Genomic DNA, 25,017 nt, shown 5'->3' on the forward strand with positions numbered 1-25,017 from the left:
CTCAGAGAAGCCCTGTCTTGAAAAAAAAGGGTGGGGGGCAGATTTAATAGTGACTCCCTAGGTCTGGGCTTGGAGTCTGCCCTTCTCAATGTCACCGAGAGTATAAACTAGAAACAAGAAGAATGCAGTTTGTGGTCCCGAAGCCATGGAAGGGAAGATGGATTGCGTGGTCACAGAGGAGGCTCCAGGCCTGCCAGCACTCCCTTCTCCTCTGCTTTGAGCATCGTTTTGCTGGTGATGGAGCCGCTTTGCCCTCGTGGACTGACTGCCAGCGCATCCTCGGCACCGAGGAGTGCTGCGGAGCGCGTTTGCCGACGGGAGACTAATCAGCTCCAGGCTTCCCCCCACCAGCCAAGTCCACGAGGCTCAGACGTTGTTGTCTTTCTTTTTTATAATTAAGGGCCTGAAGCCATTATTTCAACCCTTTCCCTCCCCCTGCCTTTATGTGTTCATTTGACTGTTTTATGGGTTACTTGTGTATACTTTGTAAGCAAGCCCAGAGTACATAGGCTAAATCTGAGAGGTTAACTTGGATAGAAAGTTACTTCAATTCGGTCAATGTATTTTTAAGTGTATGCTTTTACCAGTTCTGATTTAATATGAAAACGTTCTTTATTTTTTTTAAGTGTAAGTGCAACGTGTAGAACTATATTTATGACAATTGATTTTTAGTTTGCTTAAACCCAAAGATGCTCATTTTCAGCTTCAAATATAAATGGCATGATCCTTAAGGAGGCTGTTCATGTTTTAGATAAATGTGTTTCAATACTTTGAGGTACTTTCTATTCCTTAGAACTCCCTCAGACTTTCTGTGTTTTTAATCTTACGGAATTGGCTGTTTGTTTTTATACATTGTGTTTCTCCAACTCTAAATCTAAACTAAATGCTCACGCTGTTTCATTTGGGGCTGGATGAGGGGGATTAAGTTGAAATGGTGAAGGCATTAAGCCTGTTCACCTAATGTTGTTTGAACAGGCTGTGTTTGCAGCCCTGCAGATTAAAAGGCTTGTCTGATGGACAGGATGCCCATGACAGTGTCCTTTCTTGGGGACCGCATGTTGGTGGAGCCCTAGCACTCCTGCTCCATCAGAGATAGCATGGAGCCTCACTGCTTCCTGTTGAACGGGCTGTCTGGCCCCTCAGTGATAAGCAGAGACACACTGGCTCCTTGAAGGAAGCTTTTAGTAAAGTTCCCAAACTCACTGGCCAACTTTCTCCTGTGGACCATTTATTTATCAGGAAATGAAATTGGTTACAGAGTTTCTCACATTGCCAAACCTCACTGACAAAATCTAGTTTCTTCCAGAGTTCAGGAGAAGCATTAACTCTTTCTTGCTAGTCAACACTTCTGGCCTCTGTTTATGGAAAGCCACATCAGGCAGGGGCTGGTGGTGGGTAAGCGTGCAAAGCAGAAGATTGTGAGCCCAGGAGGCTCCCTTCATAGCTATCAAAAGATGACCCCCTGGGAACGGGATTTGACTTCATATTGACATAATCGTCTTTCAGAATGAAGTGTTTTCACAAGACTGATTTTTCACTTCCAAAAACGAAAACTTTCAACCATGGCACAAATCACCTTATTGTCAGCAGAGTCTGCTAACTTAGACCAGCGAGTATTTTTTTAAAACTTGGTGAAACTAGAAGAAACAGAAGGAAAAGAGAGAGAGAGAGAGAGAGAGAGAGAGAGAGAGAGAGAGAGAGGCCCATGTGGTTGTAGGGCAAAGAAACTACTTGGGTGAGTGAAGGTTAAGTTACTACAAAGTGTATAATCTAGTTCATATGTTTAAGGAGGAACTAGGCTAAATTATCCAAAATATTCTGACGCATGGAATCATTTCATTTCGTGAGGCAGAATTGGTGGCTCGTAGCATGCCATTGTAGGCTAGCCTGTTCAGTGCCGTCTCCAGCTCCAGCCTCCTGTGTTTGGAATTAGCAGGCCCAGAGGTAACACACAGTGTGCATGTGGCAGTCATTATGACTGTGGAAGTGGTTGCTGGTTAATTGGTAGCAGTGGCAGCTAGAGACAGCCTTATTTAATTTTCAATAGTCCCTATGACAGGACGCTATAAATGGGTCCCTTTGTAGTCTTGCTGTTACTGTCCTTCTCTGTGTGTCGTTAAATAGTTGAGAGTTAATATATGCACTTGATAAAATTTAGAAATGAATTTCTTTGACTCTCCTTCCTCCTTTGGAGACGCTTTTCATTTGATGTTAGCCTTGATTATCTTGGACTCCAGAGTAAGTAGCCAATTCCGATCAGTGCAGCCTACTACCCCTGTCTGCCATGGCTTCTATTAGAACATTCTACCAATGTGCTTATGGTCATAAAACCAATGCTTAGCCTGTGCCCACTGGTGGCTTTGCTCGTATCTGAACCCTGAAGAGGCATGCTGGTTCCATAAAGGGTGACTGAATGAGTCATTCTCTCTTTTCATCACTGGGAGATAAGCTTTTGTGAACTTGAACTGCATTTAGATCATTGTGTCTATGGTTTCAATTGCTATCTCATAATGTTACACAGGCTAAAGTGGGTGGTTACCTTTGCTGAAGGATGACCTTGTTTTTCTCTATTCCATTTTAATATGTTTATAGCACAAGACCATATTTTTGGAAATGAAAGCAGTCCTTTATTAATAATGGGCATTAGAAGAATTTCGCTAATGGAAATGTTCAAAAGATGTGTCTGCTGCCTTTTCGTGTTTCTTATAACCTCCCATGAAATCGAAATGTTAGTCTGAGCAAATGTGTGCGTTTGGCATTCTCCTTGTTGATCCAGATGTGAAAAATACTAGCAGATAAGCACTAAAAGCTTTGCCTTCGTGGCTGATCTCTGCCCTCGTCCTCCCCGTGCAATCTGTGAGTGAAAAATCAGCGAGGGTTTTAGTCCTTTGTATGTGTTGTCCACATCCCACCATACAGACCCTCAGTGGCAGCAGTCCTTGTGGAAGAGAGAGCCGCAAACAAATGCAATAGTCATGGCTTTTCCGTTGTAAACACTGTATATATGAGGAACCACGTGGACTCCCCATCATCCCATTTACTTACCGTATTCTCACAGTCCTTCCTCCTCAGACCTCTGAGCCCTTGAGTAAGTATCTCCAGCATCCAGTGGCTAATGTTCCTTCTCTTACAAAGCTACTGTTTGCAGTAGGATCTCCTCGCCTTTCATTTATTTGTTCAGCTAGTATTGATGGAGCAACAGCTGCTTGTGCGGCGCTCTGCTAACACGAGTGTTGTAAAGGACCCTCCTGCTCAGAAGGGTCCGCTTTCTAAAGGAGCACTCAGAGAACCCGCTCCCTGGGACTCTTCTTTTCACACGGGTGGACCCTTACGCCGATTTGGGGATGTAAATGGCGAGAGGGCTCCAGGAGCAAAGGAAGGAAGCCGCTGTGCTAAGTGCTTTGGGGTACCTTAATTGAGCAAATTGAGAAATGGCCGTGGGGTGAACACAGACCTTAAGAAGTGAGCGAAGAGGAAGGCCAGAGGATGCTGAGGGGGAGAGCCTGAGCAGGGCCACCCTAGTTGTGTGGTCTGGGTGAGCTGTGTGGCCCTCACTGCATGTCAGTTCTCCCGGTGCTCCTGGGGAACCCCTCGTCACCAGTGTGCAGCAAGCCCCTGTGACGAGAGCTTCTGGATCCCCTTGCCTGCCAGCTTCACTTTCTAGAACAGAGGCAGAACCGGGGACCGTAGATTCTGAACAGTCAAAAGAGAAAGGGCCGTGAGCCTCTCTGTCCCTGCAGCCTGACACTCCTCGCCTAATACGTGGTTTTAACAAGCTTAGCCATCTGGTTCCCAAGTCCGTAATAGATTAGAAGCCACAACTTAAAAGAACTGCTACAAGTTCGTATGTCAGCAGCAGTGAAAATTGAGGGCCACTTGTCCTCATTAGTCTGGAAAGGGACAGAGAGCAGCCATCCGACTGCCGCTTTTCCATGTCTCTTAAGAACTTTTACAAGTCTGCAGAGGTCATGACCCTGAGGAGAAGCTGAGGCAATCCCAGGACCTGGTGCTCTCTTGAGAAACGTAAAGCCCCTTGTCCCGGCCAGCAAGGGAAATGCCAAATGCAGAGATGGCCCAGGGCCCTACTCTCTGGCCTTCCAGGACAGATGAGCTCCTGAGAGACTGTCTTTGTTGGTGAATTTGCTTGCCGTTTTATTTTGGAAAGAATCCTAGCAGGATTAGCATGCTCACTTTAAAATATGATTTCACTTATAGTAGTTTACAGTTTACATACATTTTCATGAGCATGTTAATAACCCCGCCAGGACTTAGCTAGCTCATCTGAACTACACGGCGCCCCACGCAGACAGGTAAATATGTCACTAGTGTGGTTTAAAAAGCCTGAGCCAGGCTGTCGGACCTTGAAGATAATAACCAATTTATTGTTGTGGTTTTTTTTTTTTTTTTTTTGCCTGTGTTTCCTCACTCTGCATTCTGTTATCAATATTTTTTATTGGAAACTTGTCTTTGCAGATCGCCATCCCCCCCACCCCCCGCCCGCTTCCAGTGTTTTTTAGATTCCTTTGTGTACATCTGTAATGAAAAGACTTCTCAATTCCATGCAGACATGCTCCTGTGGAGTTGTCTACAGGGGCTCATGTGGAGTCACAAAGGTGGTTAGCCTGTCATGTGCTGCCTTATCTCCCCAACACCCAGCGTGGAGCCCTGTATACAGTAGGCACACACTGCATGTTTCTTCACTCTAATGGGATGGGCAGGTATAGTCCTAATTAAAGTAAAGGAGCTCACGTGCCAAACTTGGAGGATGGTAGCCACAAGATAGACCTTGGCAGTATTCATGAAGAGCTTGATGCAGGGTCAGGACCAGGGATACGAAAAGGAGTACAGCCTGTGAGCTTAGCACTCAGGAGGGAAAGAGAAGAGGATTTCAGGTTTGAGGCCAGCTTGGATTACAGAGTGAATTCCAAGCCAGCCTGGGCTACATATTTAGACTCTGGGTTTTTTGTTTGTTCGTTTGTTTTTGGTTTGGTTTGGTTTTTGTTTTTAAAAAAACTATCAGGTTTGGTGGTGCAGGCTTTTGATCCCAGCACTCTGGAGGCAGAGACAGGTGAGTTCAAGGACAACTAGAGCTACATAACAGAGAGACCCTGTCTCAAAAAAATTAAAATAAGTAAACAATACAAAAGTGTGATGTGGTCGTCAAAAACATTTTTAAAAAATGTAAAAGATTTCAAATTACAGACACTTAGCTTGGCATATCTGTTGAAGCTGAACACATGAACAAAGGCTCCCCTTTCTCTGAGGTCTTCTTTTCCACAGTTTCAATTCCACCGTCAACCATGTCTGAATATATTAAATGGAAAGTTCTCTAAATAAACAGCTAGTAGTTTTAATTGCACATGGTTCCACACAGCAGAGCGCAGTCATAGCCTGTCCGTCTCCTTCTGCCCTAGGTGAGTGACCCGAGCATGTAGTGTATCCATGCTGTGTGCAGTAACTGCCTGCTAATCACACTCCTTGGGTTGACTTTGGGGGGGTCTAGTGCTTCTTTATCACCTGTAGAGTTTAAAAAAGGTTGAGAGGTAAGAGTGGGGTGTCCGTAATGACTCTGTTGAATGTAAAAAGGGGGGACAAAGAGTAGTGAGCAGCAGAAACAGTGAGGAATTCCAGTGAAGGCAAAAATGCTATCAACCCTACAGATTCTCATTCCATTTTCATCTGAAAGTCAGATTACCTCACCAATCTTTTCTGTGTGCTGTCAGGTGATTTATATCTAACACACACACATACACACACACACAACACAACACACACACACACCCTCAGGACTAAGGAAAGATATCACCGTGCTTCACAGTTGCTATGTGTGGATAATGAGGATATGTTAATCCTTATTTTAAAACATTTCTTTAACAAATAGTATAGTGCATTTTGTCATACTATAAAGGATGTAATACACGTCTTTATTCATTTTTTAAAAAGAAAGATGAGTTAGACAAGGTCATAATAAATGCAGTTAGTGGTCTTGAGGGGATGTCTGCTTGGTTTAGTTTTACCCTTGGGTTTTGAGATGTGATCTCTTATAACCTAACCTACTCTCAGACTCTTCCTGAAGGTAGCTGAGGGTGGCCCAGAGCTGGTCTTCTAGACTGGTTACTGTGTGTATGTGGCGGGAAGTGTGGTGTATGGTTGCAGACACGGCATGTATGTACAGGTAGATGAGCAACCCTCAGGAGTGAGCTCTCCTTCCCATGGGGGTCCCGAGGGTGGAACTCAGGACACGAGGCTGGCAGTGGAAGCCCAGAGATCCTTTACCCACTGAACTGTCCCAAACCTCTTTGCTGACCAAAAAAAACCCCACTATAATCAAAGCTTGTGATTTGTCTGTGAACAGTTTGAAATGGTTTTGTTTTTTGGTTACCATCCTAATCTAGCAAGAAACTAGCTCACAAGTAATTTCTAAGTTTATCTTAAACAGTTGAGTACTTTCAGAATTGATAATGTAAATCAGGCGTGGTGGGAAATGCTTCCAATCCCTTGAAAGGCTGAGGCAGGAGAATCACCAAAGACTCAGTGGGTGGTGTGAGCGAATGCAGCTTGCTTAAGTCACACAACTGAGTAAAAAGTTTGAGAAAGTAATTTGTCTAGAGCTTAGTTTTCCCTAAGGACACTGTTCTGAAGAGGCAATATTTAATCATGACGTGGCGACAATTTCATATTAACAGGTTCTATAATACACAGCAGAGGAACTGGATTGTGAAGCTGTGTTGGCAAGTGAGATGAACTGCAGTCTTGACTGGAGACTGGGCTTATGCAGGGTGCAGGTGCAGAAGTCTGAAGGTCCCGTTGACTCGGTAGGGGTGCACAGTGCCACCTGCTGCAGACTGTGGGGTCCTCCCTCCCCCTCAGGCTAGCTAGCTTTGTTTTCAGGTTGGTTTAGTCAAATGGCCCAGAGCTGAAAACTCAAGAATGCCCCTCAGAAAGTGGGTGTGAGGATGCTGGGAAAAGCCTCACTCCAGTGAGTGTTTTCGGGTCTGTGTGTTTAATCTAAAGACATGTCTTTCCAAAGCTGTGACTTTGAGGGGTTAGAGTGAAGGGACCATTCTGGATAACTGAGTCTCGGGTTTCCACTGCTCATGCATGGCTCCACAAAACATCCTACTCTTCCCCGCCCCCTCTTCCCTTTCTAATGCTGGGCACTGAACCCAGGCTCTTGAACATGCTAGGCAAACAGCTGCATCCCGGTCACATTCTACCTGAAATCAGAACGTATGTTTCCAATCTAGAATCTTTCCAGGACACTACTTTTATAGTCATGGCAGTTGTTCTGATTAAATTTTATGTAATTTGTATAATAAGAGTCTGCATAGGCTTATAAATTATGAATTTGATTCATAAGTAAAATAATTTAAAACCTAGTCCTTGAGCGTGGCCACTTAGTGTCTCATTTCTATAAAGTTAGGTTGGTACCATGTGTGGTGGCATGGCCTTTAATCCCAGCTCTTGGGAAGCAGAGGTAGGCAAATCTCTGCAGGTTTGAGGCCAGCCTGGTCTACAAAGTGAGTTCCAGGACAGCCTGGGCTACATAACAGAGTGACTCTGTCTGAATACAAACAGAAACAACAACAAACAGGACAACTTACTAGCCCAGTTTTTCAACAGTTGAAGATCTTTTAAACATGGATAAGAAATGTCCTGCTGGTCCTTCTCATCTGGCCTGCCGCTTCACAGCCTGCATTTGCTGTGGCAGCTGGACAGAGTGTAGAGCTACTTCAGTGGAGACTCCTTCGATGTGTGTGTGTGTGTGTGTGTGTGTGTGTGTGTGTGTCTATGTCTGCATGTGTGTGTCTATGTGTGTGTGTCCGTGTGTGTGTGTGTGTGTGTGTGTCTATGTCTGCATGTGTGTGTCTATGTGTGTGTGTCCGTGTGTCTGTATATGTGTGTCTATGTCTGTATGTGTGTGTATGTGTGTCTCTGTCTGTGTGTGTGTCTATGTGGGTGTGTCCGTGTGTCTGTGTGTCTATGTCTGTATGTGTGTGTGTGTGTCTATGTCTGTATGTGTGTGTGTGTGTCTATGTCTGTGTCCGTGTGTCTGTATGTGTGTCTATGTGTGTGTGTGTGTGTGTGTGTGTGTGTGTGTGTGTGTGTGTGCTTGTGCGTCTGTGTGTGATGTGCTGAGTGCATGCTTGTTCTCTTACTGTCGCCGTTGTCCTAACAAAGGGAGTACATTGGGCAGCCGTGGTCACCGGCTTCCACTTACTCTGGGAAGGAGGAAGGGGAGATCATCACCGGTGGAGTGGTGTGCACACAGGTCCAGCTAGGAAGGCCTGCATGGCCGTTCTGTTGCCTTCTTTCCCACATCAGGCAGCTGGTCCAAACGGCTTTCCAGGTTCATCACAAAGCCCTTGCTGTCACTCAGTCCCCATTTCTAGAAGTGAAGTCGGTTTTCTAAGCTGGAATTCTGTCCCTCTGTGCCACGGGACTCCCGTTTCCTTTCCAGATCATGCAGGGGGCGGGGACACATTGTGCTGTGCATGGGCAACAGGCTTGGCTGCGTGCCAGAATGAAGCTCGCTAGTTAGGGTGCATTATGCCTCTTGTCCCCAAAATCTTGAGGCGTCTTCATTTCCTGAGACCTGTGAGGGCGGTGAGGGCACTGGCTTCCCTTGAGGCAGGAGAGGAGCCCCACCTGGACTGTGTAGGCCCCAGAGCTACGGGTCAAGGCCTGGGGACTGACAGGGATGTTAGGCCCTGGGTGGGAGCTGGTAAACATGCAGAAAGGTCACTTTAGGTGACAAGAATTCTGTCTTTGTTCCTAAGCCATTGTTACTGATGCTAATGTTTACAGAGCGGATGAGCTGAGATTAAAATGCAGAACTAAGAAACTGTATTAGAAAAAGTTGACTGAGACTTTTAGACTATTTTTTCTCATGCTTAAAAATAGTGAGAATTATAGTTTGTTGTGTTTGGTTTGGTTGTTTGGTTTGGTTTTTCAAGATAGAGTTTCTCTGTGAAACAGCCCTGGCTGTCCTGGAACTCACTCTGTAGTCCAGACTGGCTTGAACTCACAGAGATCCGCCTGCCTCTGCCTCCTGAGTGCTGGGATTAAAGGCGTGCGCTGCCGCCGCCGCCGCCGCCACCACCACCACCTGGCTGTTTCATAGTTTTAATAAATTCTTTTATAATACAAAGGGTCACCCTGTAATTTAATTCATTCTCACCAGTTTGGTAATACTCCGATGAAGTTTATGATGCCCAGATGTTGAGCTAGATGAAACTAGAGTGGTCATGGGTTAATGGCTGGAGCTGGCAGTGGGCACACGGAGTTCACTGCACTGTCCCTCTGCTTCTGTGTATGCAGGCATTTGTCCCAGGCAGAGTGTTGGGCCTACAGTCTTTCTGAGTCACCCTTCAATGTACAGGCCCCTCCCCCACAGAGCAGCAAAGTGTAGTGTATCTGTATCCTCACCTCCCACTGCCACTGAGCTCTGACCACCAGAAGAGCCAGCAAAACGACCAAGGATTGGCCATTTGATTAGGATCCCAGTGTAAAATCATGAAGACCCACCCATCAGCCAGATGACAAGGAAATATATATATATTTGTATATAGTCATATATTAGTTATAATTAGTTATATAATAGTTATAATTGACAAAAGAAGGCTCAATAGGTCACCTTTTGTCTTATTCAGGCCACTAAACAAAATACTGGAAACTGCTTATAAACAACAGAACTCGATTTCTCCCAGCTCTAAGAGCTGGAACTCCAAGACAAGGCGCTGGAAGATTCAGTGTCTAGTTCTCACCCTCCTGACTGTGGGAGGAAGAAGCTAGCTCTCCAGGATCTCTGACGAGGTCACTAATCCCACTCATGGTCCCTCATGGCCTGATCAACCCCCAAAGACCCCACTTGCAAATGCCACCCCCTTGTGACTCACATGTGAACAGGAGTCGGACACAGACGTTCAGTCCCTGGCCTTGCAAGAAAGGTTTCCTGGCTTTATTCACAGTACGTTTCTTCATCACTGTCTTCCATGCTTGGTAGAAGGACTTGTAGATGTGTCCACGGGTCAGCTGCTCCCAGATAAGCCCAGCCCTCGCCCTTCTTTAAACTGAGTCTTTAAAGCGGTGTTTTCAAGGCCTCCAAGCTGAGCGGCCATTGTTTCTCCTCCAGAGACTCTTACAGTTTTCACCTTGGTTTTTGATTTTTGGTTTTTGGTTGTGGGGAGTGGGGTTGATTGGTTGTCCTTTTTTCTTTTTGTTTGCTTGTTTGTGTTTTGTTTTGTTTTGAATTTAGACAGAACAGAATCTTGATTTTTTTTTAATACAAAGTATATTCTGTATTCCTTGCTATAAATAAATCCAAATAAAGGGATCTTTTATAGTTTGCTTCCTGGATCTGTTTCTAAAATACAGTAAGTTAATTGTTGAAATTCAGAGTTTCCTTTTTGAGAGATCCTTTGAGATGCTTTGTGATTATTCTCAAGGTAAATTCCAATTTTGTTTAATTTTCATGCTCACAGTGTATAAGCAATTGAATTCTCCACGGTTGTTCCCTGAACATAGCTAAGGAGATAAGCAATGCTCCGTCTCTGCTGACAGATGTGAATTCAGAGTGACGGAAGCCTGTGCTGTAAACCACGGCTCCTTGCGCTCTGGAACCGATGCTGGCCCTCATGTGCTTGCCTGAAGTAAACAAAGGCCGAGCCCAGAGCAGAGGGGAGGGCTCTCTGCTCTCCAGGCGTCTGTCCTTGCAGGCAGAGCATGGGCTCTTGTGTAGCAAGGCAGAGTAAGGTCTGAGTCCAGCCAGCAGAGCCTGCCTGCAGGAACCACTTCAGTACCCTGGCCAGTCTGCAGCCTTGTTCTCTCTCAGCTGCAATAGTTTGCAGATGAGGTAACTCTGGCGAGGAGGTGATGCTGTGCGTCTGACTTGGCTACTGTCAGAGCCTTCTAGAAAACTCACATGGCCTGAATTTCTCTGCCATTTACAGCTGAGATGACAGCGGTGCTGGTCATAAATGTTTGTGCTTCCTCATCAGTGTATTTATTTCAATCCCAAATAACTGGTAAATACGACAATTGCCACAGAGAGCATCCAGTGCCGGCCACCTGTCTTTTGCCCCCTCGAATCTATCTCAGCTAGGAAACAAAACAGCGCAGGTGTCAGGGTTAGGCCCGACAGAGCTGCAGCTTTCAGACTGTTAATGGCATGTCACAGTTGCTTGCAAGCCCCTGGCCCTGAGTGCGTATTTGGGATTACACACCTCAACTCCATATCCTCGTCATCTGGGGCCACCATGGAGAGAGAGACAGTTCAAACACCAAGGTCTCCAGCTCCTTGCCTGGCTACCACTACGCGGCTCCGCCCATGGATTGTGCGTGCTCACCTGTGACCCTGTGGCTCGGCGGGAGGCTGAGCCCACAGATGCCAGCCCTCCTCACAGTGTGTGCTGCCTCCTCTCTGACACGGTGTCCTAGCCGAGTGTCACTGCTTTGTAGCGGGAATCTTAAAAGTTCTTATTAATAAAATCAAACCTGAGGCCAGTTATTGGGGTCAATGCTGGTAGATCAGAGAGACAGAACAAGCCACAGCTATCTCACCTCGCCGGATCCTCAGCTGGTCTTGTCTCCTCAGACTGGAGGCCTCTGAATCCTCATCCGGAATGGGTCTCAGCTGAATTACTGCTCAAAAGCGTGAATGCTTAACCAGCCAGAATCTTCTAGTTTCTGGTCCTCACGCCTTATATATATCTTTCTGCTTTCTACCACCACTCCCTGGGATTAAAGGCTGGCTTTCTGGGATTAAAGGCGTGTCACCATGCTTGGCTATTTCCAATGTGGCCTTGAACTCACAGAGATCCAGAGGGATTTCTATCTCTGGAATGCTAGGATTAAAGGTGTGAATGCCACCGTTTTCTAGCCTTTGTATCTAGTGGCTGTCTGTTCTCTGACCCCAGATAAATTTATTAGAGTACACAATATTTTGGGGAACACAATACCACCACACTGCTTTGCCACCTAAAGCATTCTGTTCCAGGAAGCTGCCTTCTGTCTTGTTCCCCTTCATAAAAATGTGAGCTGTGATATACTCAGTACCCTTCAGGAACAATTGGAGATTGTGTAGACCCGTACCGTCAGTTAAGCCTCTAACATGCTCCGAGGCCAGTCCAGATCCCCGGTTTGGGATATGATAGCCAGTTTCTACACTGTTAGCCCAGAGTCCTGATGTCTAAAGTCCCTGCTACCGGGAGAGCCGAGAGTGCAGCCCAACATAAAATCCTGAACTAGAGAATCCGTAAGCTTTCCCTTTTTTAGTTCAGTGTGTAGTTCTCCAGCTTAAACTTTGTAGATGACAACAGCCTGCCAAACAGCTGGACACACCTGGCTCAGCCTTTTGGCCAAGGGAAGGATAAACCAGGAATTTTGAATGGGAAAGAACGGGGAAAGGCTTCATAGACGGAAGGTGGAGTCTCCGTTTCCACTTACAGACCATGCTACTCCGGCTGTCACTTGGTGTCTGCGGGTACTTTCCTTGGTGGCATCCATCTGACGTCTGGGTCATATTTGATCTGTGATGGCTTATTATCCTGTCTCTAATGTTGTTTGGAAAGCAGAGTCGGCAGTAGTGACAGTGCCCAGGGCCTCTTTGGTTGTTCTGGGACAGCACTGGGGTAAAGGACTTCAAACGTCTTTGGAGTTCTTTGAATCTTTGGGTGACTGCTTTGTTTCAGGAAGGCAGGAGCAGAGGTGACAGCTGGAGAGATGGACATGACCTGCCAGGGTGTCTAGGAAAACCCTCGGGAATTGTGTATCCACCCAGCCTTGCTGTCAGCGTCACAGGGCCAGCCCAGTCAGTGATGCAGAACACTGACGTTCGAGCTTGGTTAGTCCTCGTGGCTTTGAAAATATTAACAAATCATGTGATGTGCTTTGAATTCAGAGATGACTTACGTTGGGTAACCACGTGTCTGTCACCAGGCAGGGAAGTCACAGGTCAAGTTCAGCCTACATGGATCTCACTTGGGTCACTGGGAAACCCATCCATGGGATGCACAAAGGGAGCGTTCCTTCCTCATTTGAGCCATGAAATGTCAGAACTGTGGCTTTGGAACTATGTGTGGTGGCTCATACATGTAGCCCCAGTACTAGGAGGCTAAGACAGGAGAGTAGCCACAACTTCAAGGCTACCCTGAGCTACACACTGAATTCCAGACCAATCCAGGCTACAGAGGGAGACCTGTGTCAGAAAGTCTCCCCACCCACCCCCACCCAAAATATTGTGAATTTAGGTCTGGGGGTCCTTCACAGAGCTTGCTTGCCCTTCACTGGGCTCTAGGTTCCATCCACTACACACATGCGTACACACACACACACACACACACACACACACACACAAATACACGGGGTTTCAGTGTGATCCCCTTCCTGTGTATTGAAGAAGGCAGCTTAGCAGCCACAGAGCTTCCCACACACTGCCTGGAGCAGGTGGCTCCTCCTGTGAGGAGAGGAGAGCCCTTGGCTGAGATGGGCACCAAGGAGTACTGGCCACACCTGGCTCCCCCTTCTTGCTGAGGAATAACCAGGACAGATTTACTAACAGTGAGAAGGCTCCTGGGCAATCTTAGGGACCATCAAATTTGCTTGAACTTAAATCCAAAACTGTTCAGAAAAGCTAACTCCTGAGAAGGTATAGACAGCATCTTGTCTCAGACTGTCTTTGCTGGAATTCCCTTTCCAAATACCTCTGCGACATACATGGCAGAGCCTGGCTGATCCCACTGATAACATGGCCCAGGCTGGAGGTCACTGCTGAGTCTTCTGTCTGTCCTTGTCCCGTCATCCTCTGCACGTCATCTCATGCGAAGCTCCCTGTACACATCTCAAATACAGCAAAGATCCTTATTTCTCATGAATTTATCTAAACATGATAGAGAACCTGCTTCTAATTCTCCACTCATCTCCGCTCGTCCACAAATTAGTCTGGAAAAACTAGCGTGAAGACAAAGACTGTAGATGAGCCATTGAAGCTTACACTCCAGACCACGCATTGCCTTCTTCACCCACACTGCAGCCCGGAGATGCGGGTTTTCATCTTACGCACCATGCTTCAGTCTGGCTCCTCACCCTTATGACCAGTATGTTCGTAAGGGGGTTCTCTTCCTTTACCACAATGATAGCTATGTGGAATGCAACACCCACACCATGGCCCGTGTCTGAGGGCGGGCTCGTCCAGGTGACACAGTCACAATGGTGGTGACATACTAACAGATGGAAGTCCCAGTTCCAAACAGCACGGCTCGTTTCTCCTTGGTGCCGTGGACTTCATAAAGCTCATTTGTCCCAGGTAACTCTGGGACACGGCTCCGCTAACTCACCTGGTGTGTGGGACCCTTTCCAGAATTTCTTCATCAATCTTTGTAAATGACTTCATTGTGTGCGTGTGGGTATTCTGCCTGCATGTCTGTCTGGGTACCACTTGCATGCCTTGTCCCTGTGGAGGCCAGAAGAGGGCATCAGATCCTTTAAAACTGGAGTTGCAGACGCTTGTGAGCAGCCATGTGGATGGCGGGAACCAAACCCAGGTTCTCTTCAAGAGTACTCGGTGCTCCTAACCACTGAGCTGTCTCTCCAGCCCCAAATGGTTTGATTTTATCGTACTATTTTATAGATAACTCTCCGACCTGTCACGCGTCTAGCCATGCTCTTGTGTACTGGGGGCACATCTGATGGCCTGGGGAAATCTGGTGTTCTAGTCAGATCACACGTACGGCCTACGCTTAGCCCGCTCTCTTTCCCCCCCAGCACCCAGCTCCTTTCTGTGATAAGCTCCCCTCAGAAGTGAAGGAGGGCACAGTTCCTGTTGCCCCTTGAGTCCTCTCTGGGCCAGCTTGTAGCAAAAGTTTGCCAGACAATTCTGTGCTGTGTCCCTGACCTGCTGCTGGCCACCCCACACCAGCCGTCCCACCCCTGCCCATGCAGTCTGGGAGCTCCAGGCCACCAGGAGCACCCAGCAATGAGACATGCACAACTGAAGACACAGAGAGCCACTCTCCTTTCCTGGGCCCTCCGCCTTGAGAGAAGGTCCCAGCAGGGATACAGAACTGAGCCTGGCTGAAAGAGGTCTGAGCAAAGTACAGTCTGCTGTGTACATGTATGAAAACATCGTAAACCCACATTCTTTTATGTGATATTAAAAACTAGTATAATAAACACTTTTCTAAAAATGAAAGTAATATCAACAACAACAACAATACAGTGATTTGCTGGTCAGTGTGGGGAACGTCAACTTTATATCCTTCGTTCTCCCCAAGAATCTTAGACTCTGTGATAAAAAGCCGTTAGACTCACGGTAGACACGGAAGTGGTGGACCCATTTCTGAGCTCCAAGTGGCCTGGACCTCTGAGGATTGTGCCTGCCAGCTGGAGAGCCCCAGACGGCCCCCTGCATAGCCAGTGACTAGATCCTGGACATGCCGCATACTGTGACCTTCAGAGCCCCCTGACCAGGGGCTCCATAGATTTGGCTCTGTTTTCTTTCTACTTGTCTATGTGGTGGTTGGAATGAGAAGGCTCCCATTGGCTCTAATGCTTGAATACTTGGTCCCCAGAGGGTGGAACTGCTTGGGAAGGATTAGGAGGTGTGGCCTTGTTAGAGGAGGTGTGGCCCTGGGGGTGATATCTCAGAAGACTCATGCCCATCCCAGCATGCTCTCTGCCTCCAGCTTTCCAGTTGAGATGTGAGCTCTCAGCTGCTCTGCTGCCATGTCTTTGCTCCGCCATCAGGGACTCCAACCTCTGGAACCCCAAGTCCAAGTAAACACTTTCTTTCACAAGTTGCCCTGGTCGTGGTGTTCGTCCCAGCAATAGAGAAGTAACAAAGACGGCAGTGTTTCCTAGACAGTGTCTCTTTATATAGTCCAGGCTATCCTAGAACTCACTCACTTGGGATCCTCATGCCTCACTTACCCAAGTGCTAGGATTACAGGTGTTTGAGGCCACACTGGACAGCAGAGTGAGAAGATAGAGGCTGGAGAGATGGCTCAGTGGTTAAGAGCACTGGCTACTCTTCCAGAGGACCCAAGTTTGATTCCCTACCCACACGGTGACTCACCACCATTCTTTTCTTTCTTTTTGTTTTGTTTTGATTTGGTTTGGGTTTTTGTTTGTTTGTTTGTTTTTTGAGACAGGGTTTCTCTTGTAGTTTTGGTGCCTGTCCTGGAACTCACTCTGTAGACCAGGCTGGCCTCGAACTCACAGAGATCCGCCTGGCTCTGCCTCCCGAGTGCTGAGATTAAAGGCGTGTGCTGCTGCCGCCGCCGCCGCCGCCGCCGCCGCCGCCGCCGCCGCCACCACCACCACCACCACCACCACCACCACCACCCCGGCCAGCTCACCACCATTCTTAACTTCAGTCCAGGGGACTTGATACCCTCTTCGGGTCTCTGCAAGCACCAGGCACATACCCGGTGCACATACATATGTGCATGCAAAACATCTGTACACATAAGATGAGTAAATAATGTATAAGGACTTTTTGAAGCAAAGATAGTAATCACGAATTCATGAGAAGCAGTCGCACTCCGCCCTCCGCGCTGCTGCTCAGGGCTTGGCCTCTTTCTGCAGGTGGCTGCATCCTGACACATTAGCGACTCACTCTGTCCCTCCGTTCTGCTCAGCCAATAATCGGGTGAATTGATGAATCGGTTCTTCCAGGTTTGTCGGCTCCCTGTTCCTCCCATGTCATGCCCAGCCTAACTCTCTGCTCCCAGTGTTGGGCAGGACCAGCCGGAGTCTTCGGGTGCCTCCTCTTCGCAGCTCACGACGCTCTGCCGGCACCCATGACTCCTGCTGTAGTCCACACAGGTCTGCACAGAACATCAGCCCTCTCTTCCCTCAGCAGCCCCAAATGCAGTACCCGGATGTAGTTGTTGCTCAGTGACGATAGAGGGAGAGGTCACACCCCGATGGGCTGAGGTGGGTGGATGGCCGGAGGCTGTATGATCCTCACATCTGTAATGCAACCATGGACTTCACAAGGAGCACAGTTTTCTTTGCTGCCCTGTGGCAGGCTCATGAAACCACTTTTCCACTGTCTGAGCTGGCTGCCCACCACAAACCAGCGCTGTGGACAGTGGCCTGCTGGTCAGCCCCAGCCCACCCCAGCCGCCAGCCAAGTTTTGGCTGCCTCGGGCCCCGGGGCCCCCCTCTACTTGTCTCCCCTACTTACTGTGTGCAGAAAACTTTCTGGAGTGTGCTGGGTAGCTGTTTGACTGTAAATTGCATTAACTTCCTGGAGCCGTGCCAGGTGCTGGCTGGATAGCTGATGCTATCTGTGTAGACTTTAGGTGGAAGCTGGAACTCTCCACTGAACTTCTGTGGTAATAAAATTATTACAGTTGTACCCTACATCTGCTCGCTGACTTCCTGTGGGTTTTCTCCGGGTCACATGACTGACAGCAGAGGCCGGCTGTAGGCTTTTGGTGTGCTTGCTGCATCCAAGTCTCTCCGCCAAATCAGACTTGTGCTTTGTCTCCGAGCTAAGCATCCGGATGTCCCACCGTGGTAGGTTGACTTCACTGGAGGTGGCCCCACTTGAGAGTCTAGCCTTACCTCTGGCTCCGAAACTCAAAGCAGCAGGGTTGCTGTGAGTGGCTTTGGACCAGGACCAAGCTCCTAGCTTCAGAGGTGGGTTTTCTCCCGTGTCGGGACCTAGCCACAGGCCAGGAATCCTGAAGAGAGCTGTGAAAGCCAGGGTTCCTACCAGAAGCACCTGCGCTGATATGGCCTGCTGCTGTCCTGGGCTGGCAAGAGCCAGAAGAGCTCCATCCTGCCTGGCAGCCCTCTTGTCCTCTCAGACACCTGTCCCTTCCCAGGACACGGTGGTCCTCTGCACACAGTAACCCACAAGTCACCGGCAGGAGCCACAATGGGGCCTGAGAAGTGCCAGAGAGACAGAGAACAGGAGGAGAAAGCTAAGCGCCGGGCTCATGTCAGAGCAGAGATGGCCTGAGGTGTCCTCTGGCCCTAAGCTGGCCTGCCGCTGCTAATAGCATTTGTTGGTGTGTGAGCGATGGAGACACTCCCCAGTGAGGAAACTGGATGTCCCTCAGCCACACAGGACGGCATTCTTGTTCTCCGTAGGCTTGCAAAGGAATGTAAAAGGAAGGATGACTCTTTCTGGATTGTTGATTTGACTCTCAGACTGACATTTTTGGACTGCATCCTGACAAAATGTGTCCCTGGTGTCTTTAGCTCTAAATAAAACCTTTTGTCTTTCTTTTCCTTGGCTCTGGAGACATCTCAGAGAAGCACATGTCTTAAGGACATCTGTTCTGGTCTCCACAGCTAACCAGACAGGTTGTGGTAGTGGGGCTGGGGGGCAGGATGATTGTACCGCAGGCCCAGACTGTGCCACTGTATACACAGGCGTCAGGTTGGCTGAAGAGCGTTTTGAAAATTCTTCCTCTGTATGCCCATTATCTGCTCTTTCGGAGTCCTCAGTCAGCTGGGCTCACAAATGACTCATTCCTGTGCTTTCGAGTGTTCGCCTCCTGTCGCCAGTCTGGAAAACAGGTCTCTGTTTTCCTTTGTGAACCATGTGACCTGCTGGAGAAGATTCCAGAAAGAACCCAGGAAATAGCTCACGATTCAGTCATTCACTCAGGGAGAAAGGTAACAGCCACAGAGAAAGAGTGCTCTGCTGTGGTCTTGGGGCCACTGTGCCGTGTCCAGATGCAAACTTTTCCCCAGCAGTGGCAATGCGTTCTCGTCGTACTGTTCTGTCTCTGCCCTCCACTCGGGGACTCACGGTGCACACTCAGGAGACTGCAGTTTGGGAGGAAACACTGTCTATAAAAATGATCAGCTCTTCACCAGCCAGCATGCAGGGACTAAGTCCTGGAGGACACTTAGTAGTAAATTAGTTCCTAGGCCACCACGTCACTCAACAACAGCCAACTATTGTCTTGGTCTTAGACAGTTAGAAGAACTGGCCTTGAAGACCGTCAGTTGAATGGCCAGGACAGGTGAGTGACCTCCAGGGACAAGGAGTCTGCTGTGAAGCTAGCTGTGTGAACCCAGCACCTGCTTGACTTGAAGGTCACACTGGGCTCAGCAGGCATGGCAAGGAATAGAGGGGTTTGGAACCCCCACGAGGGTCATTGATGGCTGGTCAGAATCGAAAGGAGTTCTAAGTCCTGCATTTTACACCAAGTGAGAAACCAAAGTCCCAGGGAAATACCCTGTGTGTATCATGTGTGTGCACACAGTTGTGTATCTTGTGTGTGTGTGTGTGTGTGAGAGAGAGAGAGAGAGAGAGAGAGAGAGAGAGAGAGAGAGAGAGGAGAGAGACTTCAGTCAATGTCACATCCCCCAAGCATTCTACTGAGCTGTCCCTGAGGGCTCCAAGCAAAAATGCTAGGATGGGGGTTGGGGATTTAGCTCAGTGGTAGAGCACTTGCCTAGCAAGCGCAAGGCCCTGGGTTCGGTCCTCAGCTCTGAAAAAAGAAAAAGAAAGAAAGAAAGATGCTAGGATCCCCCTTAGTTCAGCCCCACCTACCCAGTCCCATGCAGCTTAGAGAACTGGCTTCACAGCCCCAGCTCTGTCTTGGATGTCGCTGAAGGGGCCACAGGATCTTACAAGAAGACGAGGAATACCTGTGTCGTGGGCCCAATTTCACATACATAGTAGAAGTGGCCTCCTGCCCCGTAACTATAAGTGGAAACCTGCCTGGGGCCATTCTCTCCCTTCCTGTTGGCCTGCTTCTGAGATAAGGACAGAGGCCAGCCATTCTTCAGTCCCACCTCCTTTCAGTGGCATAGCTCTGTTCCTTAGAAATGTCTGTGGCGCCGAGAGGCGTGGACTCGGTCACAGTCTTTCTGGTCTCCTGTATTTGGTCGCTGTGTGTCATCTTGCTGTCAATAGCAATGGCCAGGAGTCATCAGATGCCTTCCCTGGGTTAGGCGTTCTGCTAGGCCCTTAGGCCATCACAAGGCGTACCTAATCTGAGTGTGGTACAGTCCCGTGCAAACTCTCAGACATTAGTGCTGCATTCCAGCCTGAGTGTGAGCAAGGGACAGGACTTCCAAAGCCACCAGTAATAAGGCAGAATTTATCGAATTTATTTAATGTCATCACTCATGTCAGATAGGAATTGCCTTGCCATAATCTCAGAATGCCGGAGACTCGCTCTGTAGCCCAGGCTGGTCTCAAATTCATAGAGATCCTCCCACTTCTACCTCCCTAGTGCTGGAGAATAATTACTGATGTGTTCTAGAGAACTTCTGTTGGAATAATTATTGCTTAGCTTGAAGAATAACTACATTATAAAATCTACCCATAGCTGCCGTTGACAGTCTGCCCTGGTGAGTGCTCGGACATCACCCTAGTGATTGTCCCCAGGATGCACTGGCCATTATGGACACCTCGTGACAGTGAGACTTTTCACAGTGCATGGGAGCTTCGGCTGTTTCTGGCTAAATTGTTTACTTCAGATGAGAGGGATGGTCCTCACCTCATACCTTCGTTGAGAGTGAAAGGGGTTCTTGTTATAACTGGTGGTGTGGACACCCACCCCGGGGGGGTGCTGGGTTCTCGTTATAACTGTTGGTGTGGACACCCACCCCAGAGTGCTGGGTTCTCGTTACAACTGGTGGTGTGGACACCCACCCCGGGGGGGTGCTGGGTTCTCGTTATAACTGTTGGTGTGGACACCCACCCCGGGGTGCTGGGTTCTCGTTATAACTAGTGGTGTGGACACCCACCCGGGGTGCTGGGTTCTCGTTATAACTGGTGGTGTGGACACCCACCCGGGGTGCTGGGTTCTCGTTGTAACTGTTGGTGTGGACACCCACCCGGGGTGCTGGGTTCTCGTTATAACTGGTGGTGTGGACACCCACCCGGGGTGCTGGGTTCTCGTTATAACTGTTGGTGTGGACACCCACCCGGGGGGCTGGGTTCTCGTTATAACTGGTGGTGTGGACAACCACCCGGGGGGCTGGGTTCTCGTTATAACTGTTGGTGTGGACACCCACCCCGGGGTGCTGGGTGCTCGTTATAACTGTTGGTGTGGACACCCACCCGGGGGGCTGGGTGCTTTTCCCTTTTCCACAGTCTCCGTATTTCAGGACTACCTTTGACTCCCAGCCCTCCCAACAGGTCAGTCACAGGATTTCCCAGCACTGTGAGGGTAGGTACATCTGGTGACTGCCAGTAGCTTAGTAAGAGTTCTTGCCTAGCTCTCTGCAGCTCAGCTGAAAGGGGTCCTGTGTGAGCAGTGCCAGTCTCTCAGACAGACAGACAGTGGTCTCTCACAAAGGTGGCCTCATGTCCCCTCCCGAGAGCCTGAGTCATTTTTAATCCTAACAACAACAACACAGCCCATGCTGCTTGACGGCTACATTGCCACCCAGGACTGCAGGGTGATGTAAGGAGCAGCCGTGTGCCGGGTTCTGCCCAGAGCTAATCCTGAGCTACTTCCCAGAACTGAATCTAAGCACCGTGCAGAGTGTCTAGAATGCTAACACTCCTTTTCTAACCGCCCTGGTCAGTCGGACGGGGACTAAGGACAGTCGGCCTCACCCCACCCAGTCGCTCTGTGTCCTTGAGGTAGGCACAGCGCCTGCTGACCAGGCTGACCCTTCCTTCTGTTAGGGGAGAGATCCGGCCTCAGCAGGGCAGTATGCTGTGTAAGCCGAGGCTGTGTGGGGAGCAGTCCTTGAATGAAGTCTGAGGACCGCTGCTTGGTGGTAGCTTCTGCCTGTCCCTCTTGCTACAGGGGCTGGTTTTTCACAGATGGCCACCGTAAAGGTTGGTACTTGTCCGTACTTAAGTGACACTCTGGGGCCAGTTTTACCACAACGGAGCAGGCAGAGCTAACTGCCTGTGGTGTGTGACAGTGGCCTGTGGTGTGGCCGTGATGGCGAAGGCCAGAGCACTTCCTTTTTAAGAACATTCTATGTGCTTTTCAAATGTAACTCAGAACTCCCCTCACCACAAAATCATCTGTTTAACTCTGTCCTTAGATCATTCTGGAGCCCTGAGGATCTAGCACGTGGGTGTTTTCAGTTCTGCATTATTCTGTTGCTTCAAAATTCCTACAATGTGTGTGTGTGTGTGTGTACACATGTGTGCATGTACCTCGTCTACCCAGAACTCCCTTCCCTCAATCCTAGAATCCCCAGCTAGCCCCATTTCAGTTCAGACCAAAGTTTCCACCTCCCCTAGGGATCGGCAGGGCCTCAGTCTCCCACACCGGGGTGGAGGTCACTGTACAGGGTATTCCCTTCTTCAGACCCTCCCAAGACTCCCGACACCTTAGTCCGGAGTCCAGGGATCTTTGTGTCTCAGGGCCAGACACTCTGCTCGTGTTAGCACTCCCTTCTAGACCCACCAACATGGCGTGACTTGGGACTCACACCCGCGGTCCCTTTGAGGACGTGCTGCCCGCTCCCTCTGACCATGCTACCACGCTGCCCCTGCAGCATCTCCCCCTCTCGCCCCTTGGTTGTGAGTGTTCACTGTTGTCCCCGCTGCTCCTTGTCCGTCCTTCCATGAGGGTGTACTTCCTGTGAGAACAGGAACTGCTACCCCCCCAGGCCCCGGCCCACAAAGGCCTCCTGGCACCAGGCAGCAGACGCTGGAGTAAACAAATGTGCTCTGTGATAAGATTCAGCGAGATGATAGACCTCACGTATCTGCCCCTGTGTGCGTCTGGGGCATAGAGATTACGTCACCGACACGTTGCCCGGCCACGTGAGTTAGGAACACCCACCAGCACCCTGCTGGGGTAGAGCCACATCGAGCCCGGAGTCTCAGCCCCTGAGCACAGGGGATGCATATGGATGCCTCGCTCCTCCCACCTCGTTCAGCCCTCTCCCTCAGCTTTCCTAGGACCCTGGCTTGCCCCTGCTCTCCCCACCCCACCTGCAATAGGGATTATCACACCACAGCCTCTCCTGGTGGGGTCTCCGTGGCTGGGGAAAAGGCCAAAGGCTTTCTGTAGACCCAGCTGCTCCTCAGGCTCAGGGAGAAGATGGCCTCTGCCCCGAGTGGATTAGTAGGTCAGGAATAAAATTCGAGTTAGAAACCAAGTCCTGATACTACAGTACAATGTTAAGTGCTACCTCAGGCCGCTAACCTGCAGGCTCAGAGGCCATGAAGAGTGTTCCAGGGCCCTAGACACTGTACAGAGCCGGCCCTGAGGAAGGACCTCGGCCTCTCTCTGTCCCCAGCAGGAGGAGGAGGAGGAGGAGGAGGAGGAGGAGGAGGAGGAGGAGGAGGAGGAGGAAGAGGCCAGACTGCAGAGCCAGCTGCTCCCTAGCCAACCATGCCTCTCCCTTGAGCTCAGGGCTCGGGACTTTTTGTTTTTTTGTTAATAAAAATCACTTTCTTGCAAAGAATTTATCACACAGCCAGATTAGCCCAGCCACTCAGATGAGCACTTGCCCAGACCAAAGTCTGTATATCTCCCTGAACTTCATACAGTCAGAAGGCTGAGAATTTTTGAGGAAAGATTCTCACCTCCAGAATGACCCACTCCCCAAGACAGGATGTCTGAAGAGCCAGGCCTTGAAACTGAGCAGGAGGGGATACTTGCCTTGTCTGCCCTGCCGCCTTTTACCCCCACCTCCTTGAGGTCATATTGTTTGTTGTGGCCACAGGTGTCTTAGTCAGGGTGACTACTGCTGTGATAAAACACCATGACCAAAGCAACTTGGGGAGGAAAGGGTTTATTTCACTCACAATTGCATATAACAATTCATCATCAAAAGCCGGAATTCAAGCAGGGAAGGAACTTGGAGGCAGAAGCTGATGCAGAGGCCATGGAGGGCTGCTGCTTACTGGCTTGCTCCCCATGGCTTGCCCAGCCTGCTTGCTTATAGAACCCAGGACCACCAGCCCAGGGATAGCACCACCCACCATGGGCTTCCCCCCTCTCCCCATCAACCACTAATTAGGAAAATGTGCTACAGGCGTGCTTACAGCCTGATCTTGTGGAGACGTTTTTCTAAATTGGGGCTCCTTCCTCTCAGATGACTCTAGCTTGTGTCAAGTTGACATAAAATTAGCCAGCACAGCAGGTAAGTTACATTCTCCCAGAAGCCATTGGACAGTCAAAATTTGTGAAAGGCCGGGCCCTCCGAGCCTGTGACCACTCTGGGGAGGGCCTTGCTTACACACACCACCGCTTTTCTTGTACATAAAAAGTCATCTTGTTCTCATTGCAGAAATTTCCAGAACTGAAATTCAAATATGTGGAAGAGGAGCAGCCTGAGGAGTTTTTCATCCCTTACGTCTGGTCTCTGGTCTACAACTCGGCAGTAGGCCTGTACTGGAACCCACAGGACATCCAGCTGTTTACCATGGACTCCGACTGAAGCGGGACACCCCACCCCACCCCCAGCCAGCAGCTCTGCTCGTCACCTCATGTCTAGGAGGAGAAGCAGACAGACTGCCTGGGTCGGCTCCTGCCACAGTCACACAGCCTGCTTCCCTCTCACGCTGTGAGGACTGGGAGACGCCACCAGTGCGCAGGTCACTCAGCTTTGGTCGTACTGCAAGGGGGGTGCGCAGTAATAAAAACGGAAAACTTGCTGTTCAATCGGTGCCTTATTTCTAAACTTGTGAACCCAAAATCTAGAGCTTTCCTGGGATCCTGGTGCCTTAGGCACATAACAAGCACATCAACAGTGCATGCCATTTCTTTTTTTTTTTTTTTTTTATTGTTTTTAGATTTTTTTTATTTCTGTTTACTTATATTTTGTGTGTATGAGTTTTTGCCTACATGGGTTTTTTGTTTGTTTGATCTTTTGTGAGGTTTTGTTTGTTTGTTTTTTGAGACAAGGTTTCTCTGTGTAGTTTTGGTGCCTTTCCTGGAACTCACTCTGTAGACCAGACTGGCCTCGAACTCACAGAGATCCACCTGCCTCTGCCTCCCGAGTGCTGGAATTAAAGGCGTGGGCCACTGCCATCCAGCTTGTCTACATGTTTATATGTGCGCCACATGCATGCCTAATGCCTGCAGAGGTCAGAAGAGGGCGCCAGGCAGGAACTGG

At 49.1% G+C, this 25,017-nt stretch overlaps 1 protein-coding gene across 2 annotated transcripts in view; it reads left to right on the forward strand.

The window, feature by feature from the left end:
• The window catches only part of Dym (dymeclin), a 295,335-nt gene extending 270,772 nt beyond the window's left edge, over nucleotides 1–24,563 (forward strand). For both annotated transcript variants that reach the window (XM_028871947.2, XM_028871945.2), the window contains one exon: nucleotides 24,190–24,563. In XM_028871947.2, the coding sequence (XP_028727780.1) occupies nucleotides 24,190–24,339 (150 nt within the window). In that variant the 3' untranslated portion in view covers nucleotides 24,340–24,563. The remainder of the gene's footprint in view (nucleotides 1–24,189) is intronic.
• Nucleotides 24,564–25,017: the final 454 nt, after the last annotated feature.

This window comes from Peromyscus leucopus, chromosome 19, assembly GCF_004664715.2.
Source record: "Peromyscus leucopus breed LL Stock chromosome 19, UCI_PerLeu_2.1, whole genome shotgun sequence".
Lineage (NCBI taxonomy): Eukaryota > Metazoa > Chordata > Mammalia > Rodentia > Cricetidae > Peromyscus > Peromyscus leucopus.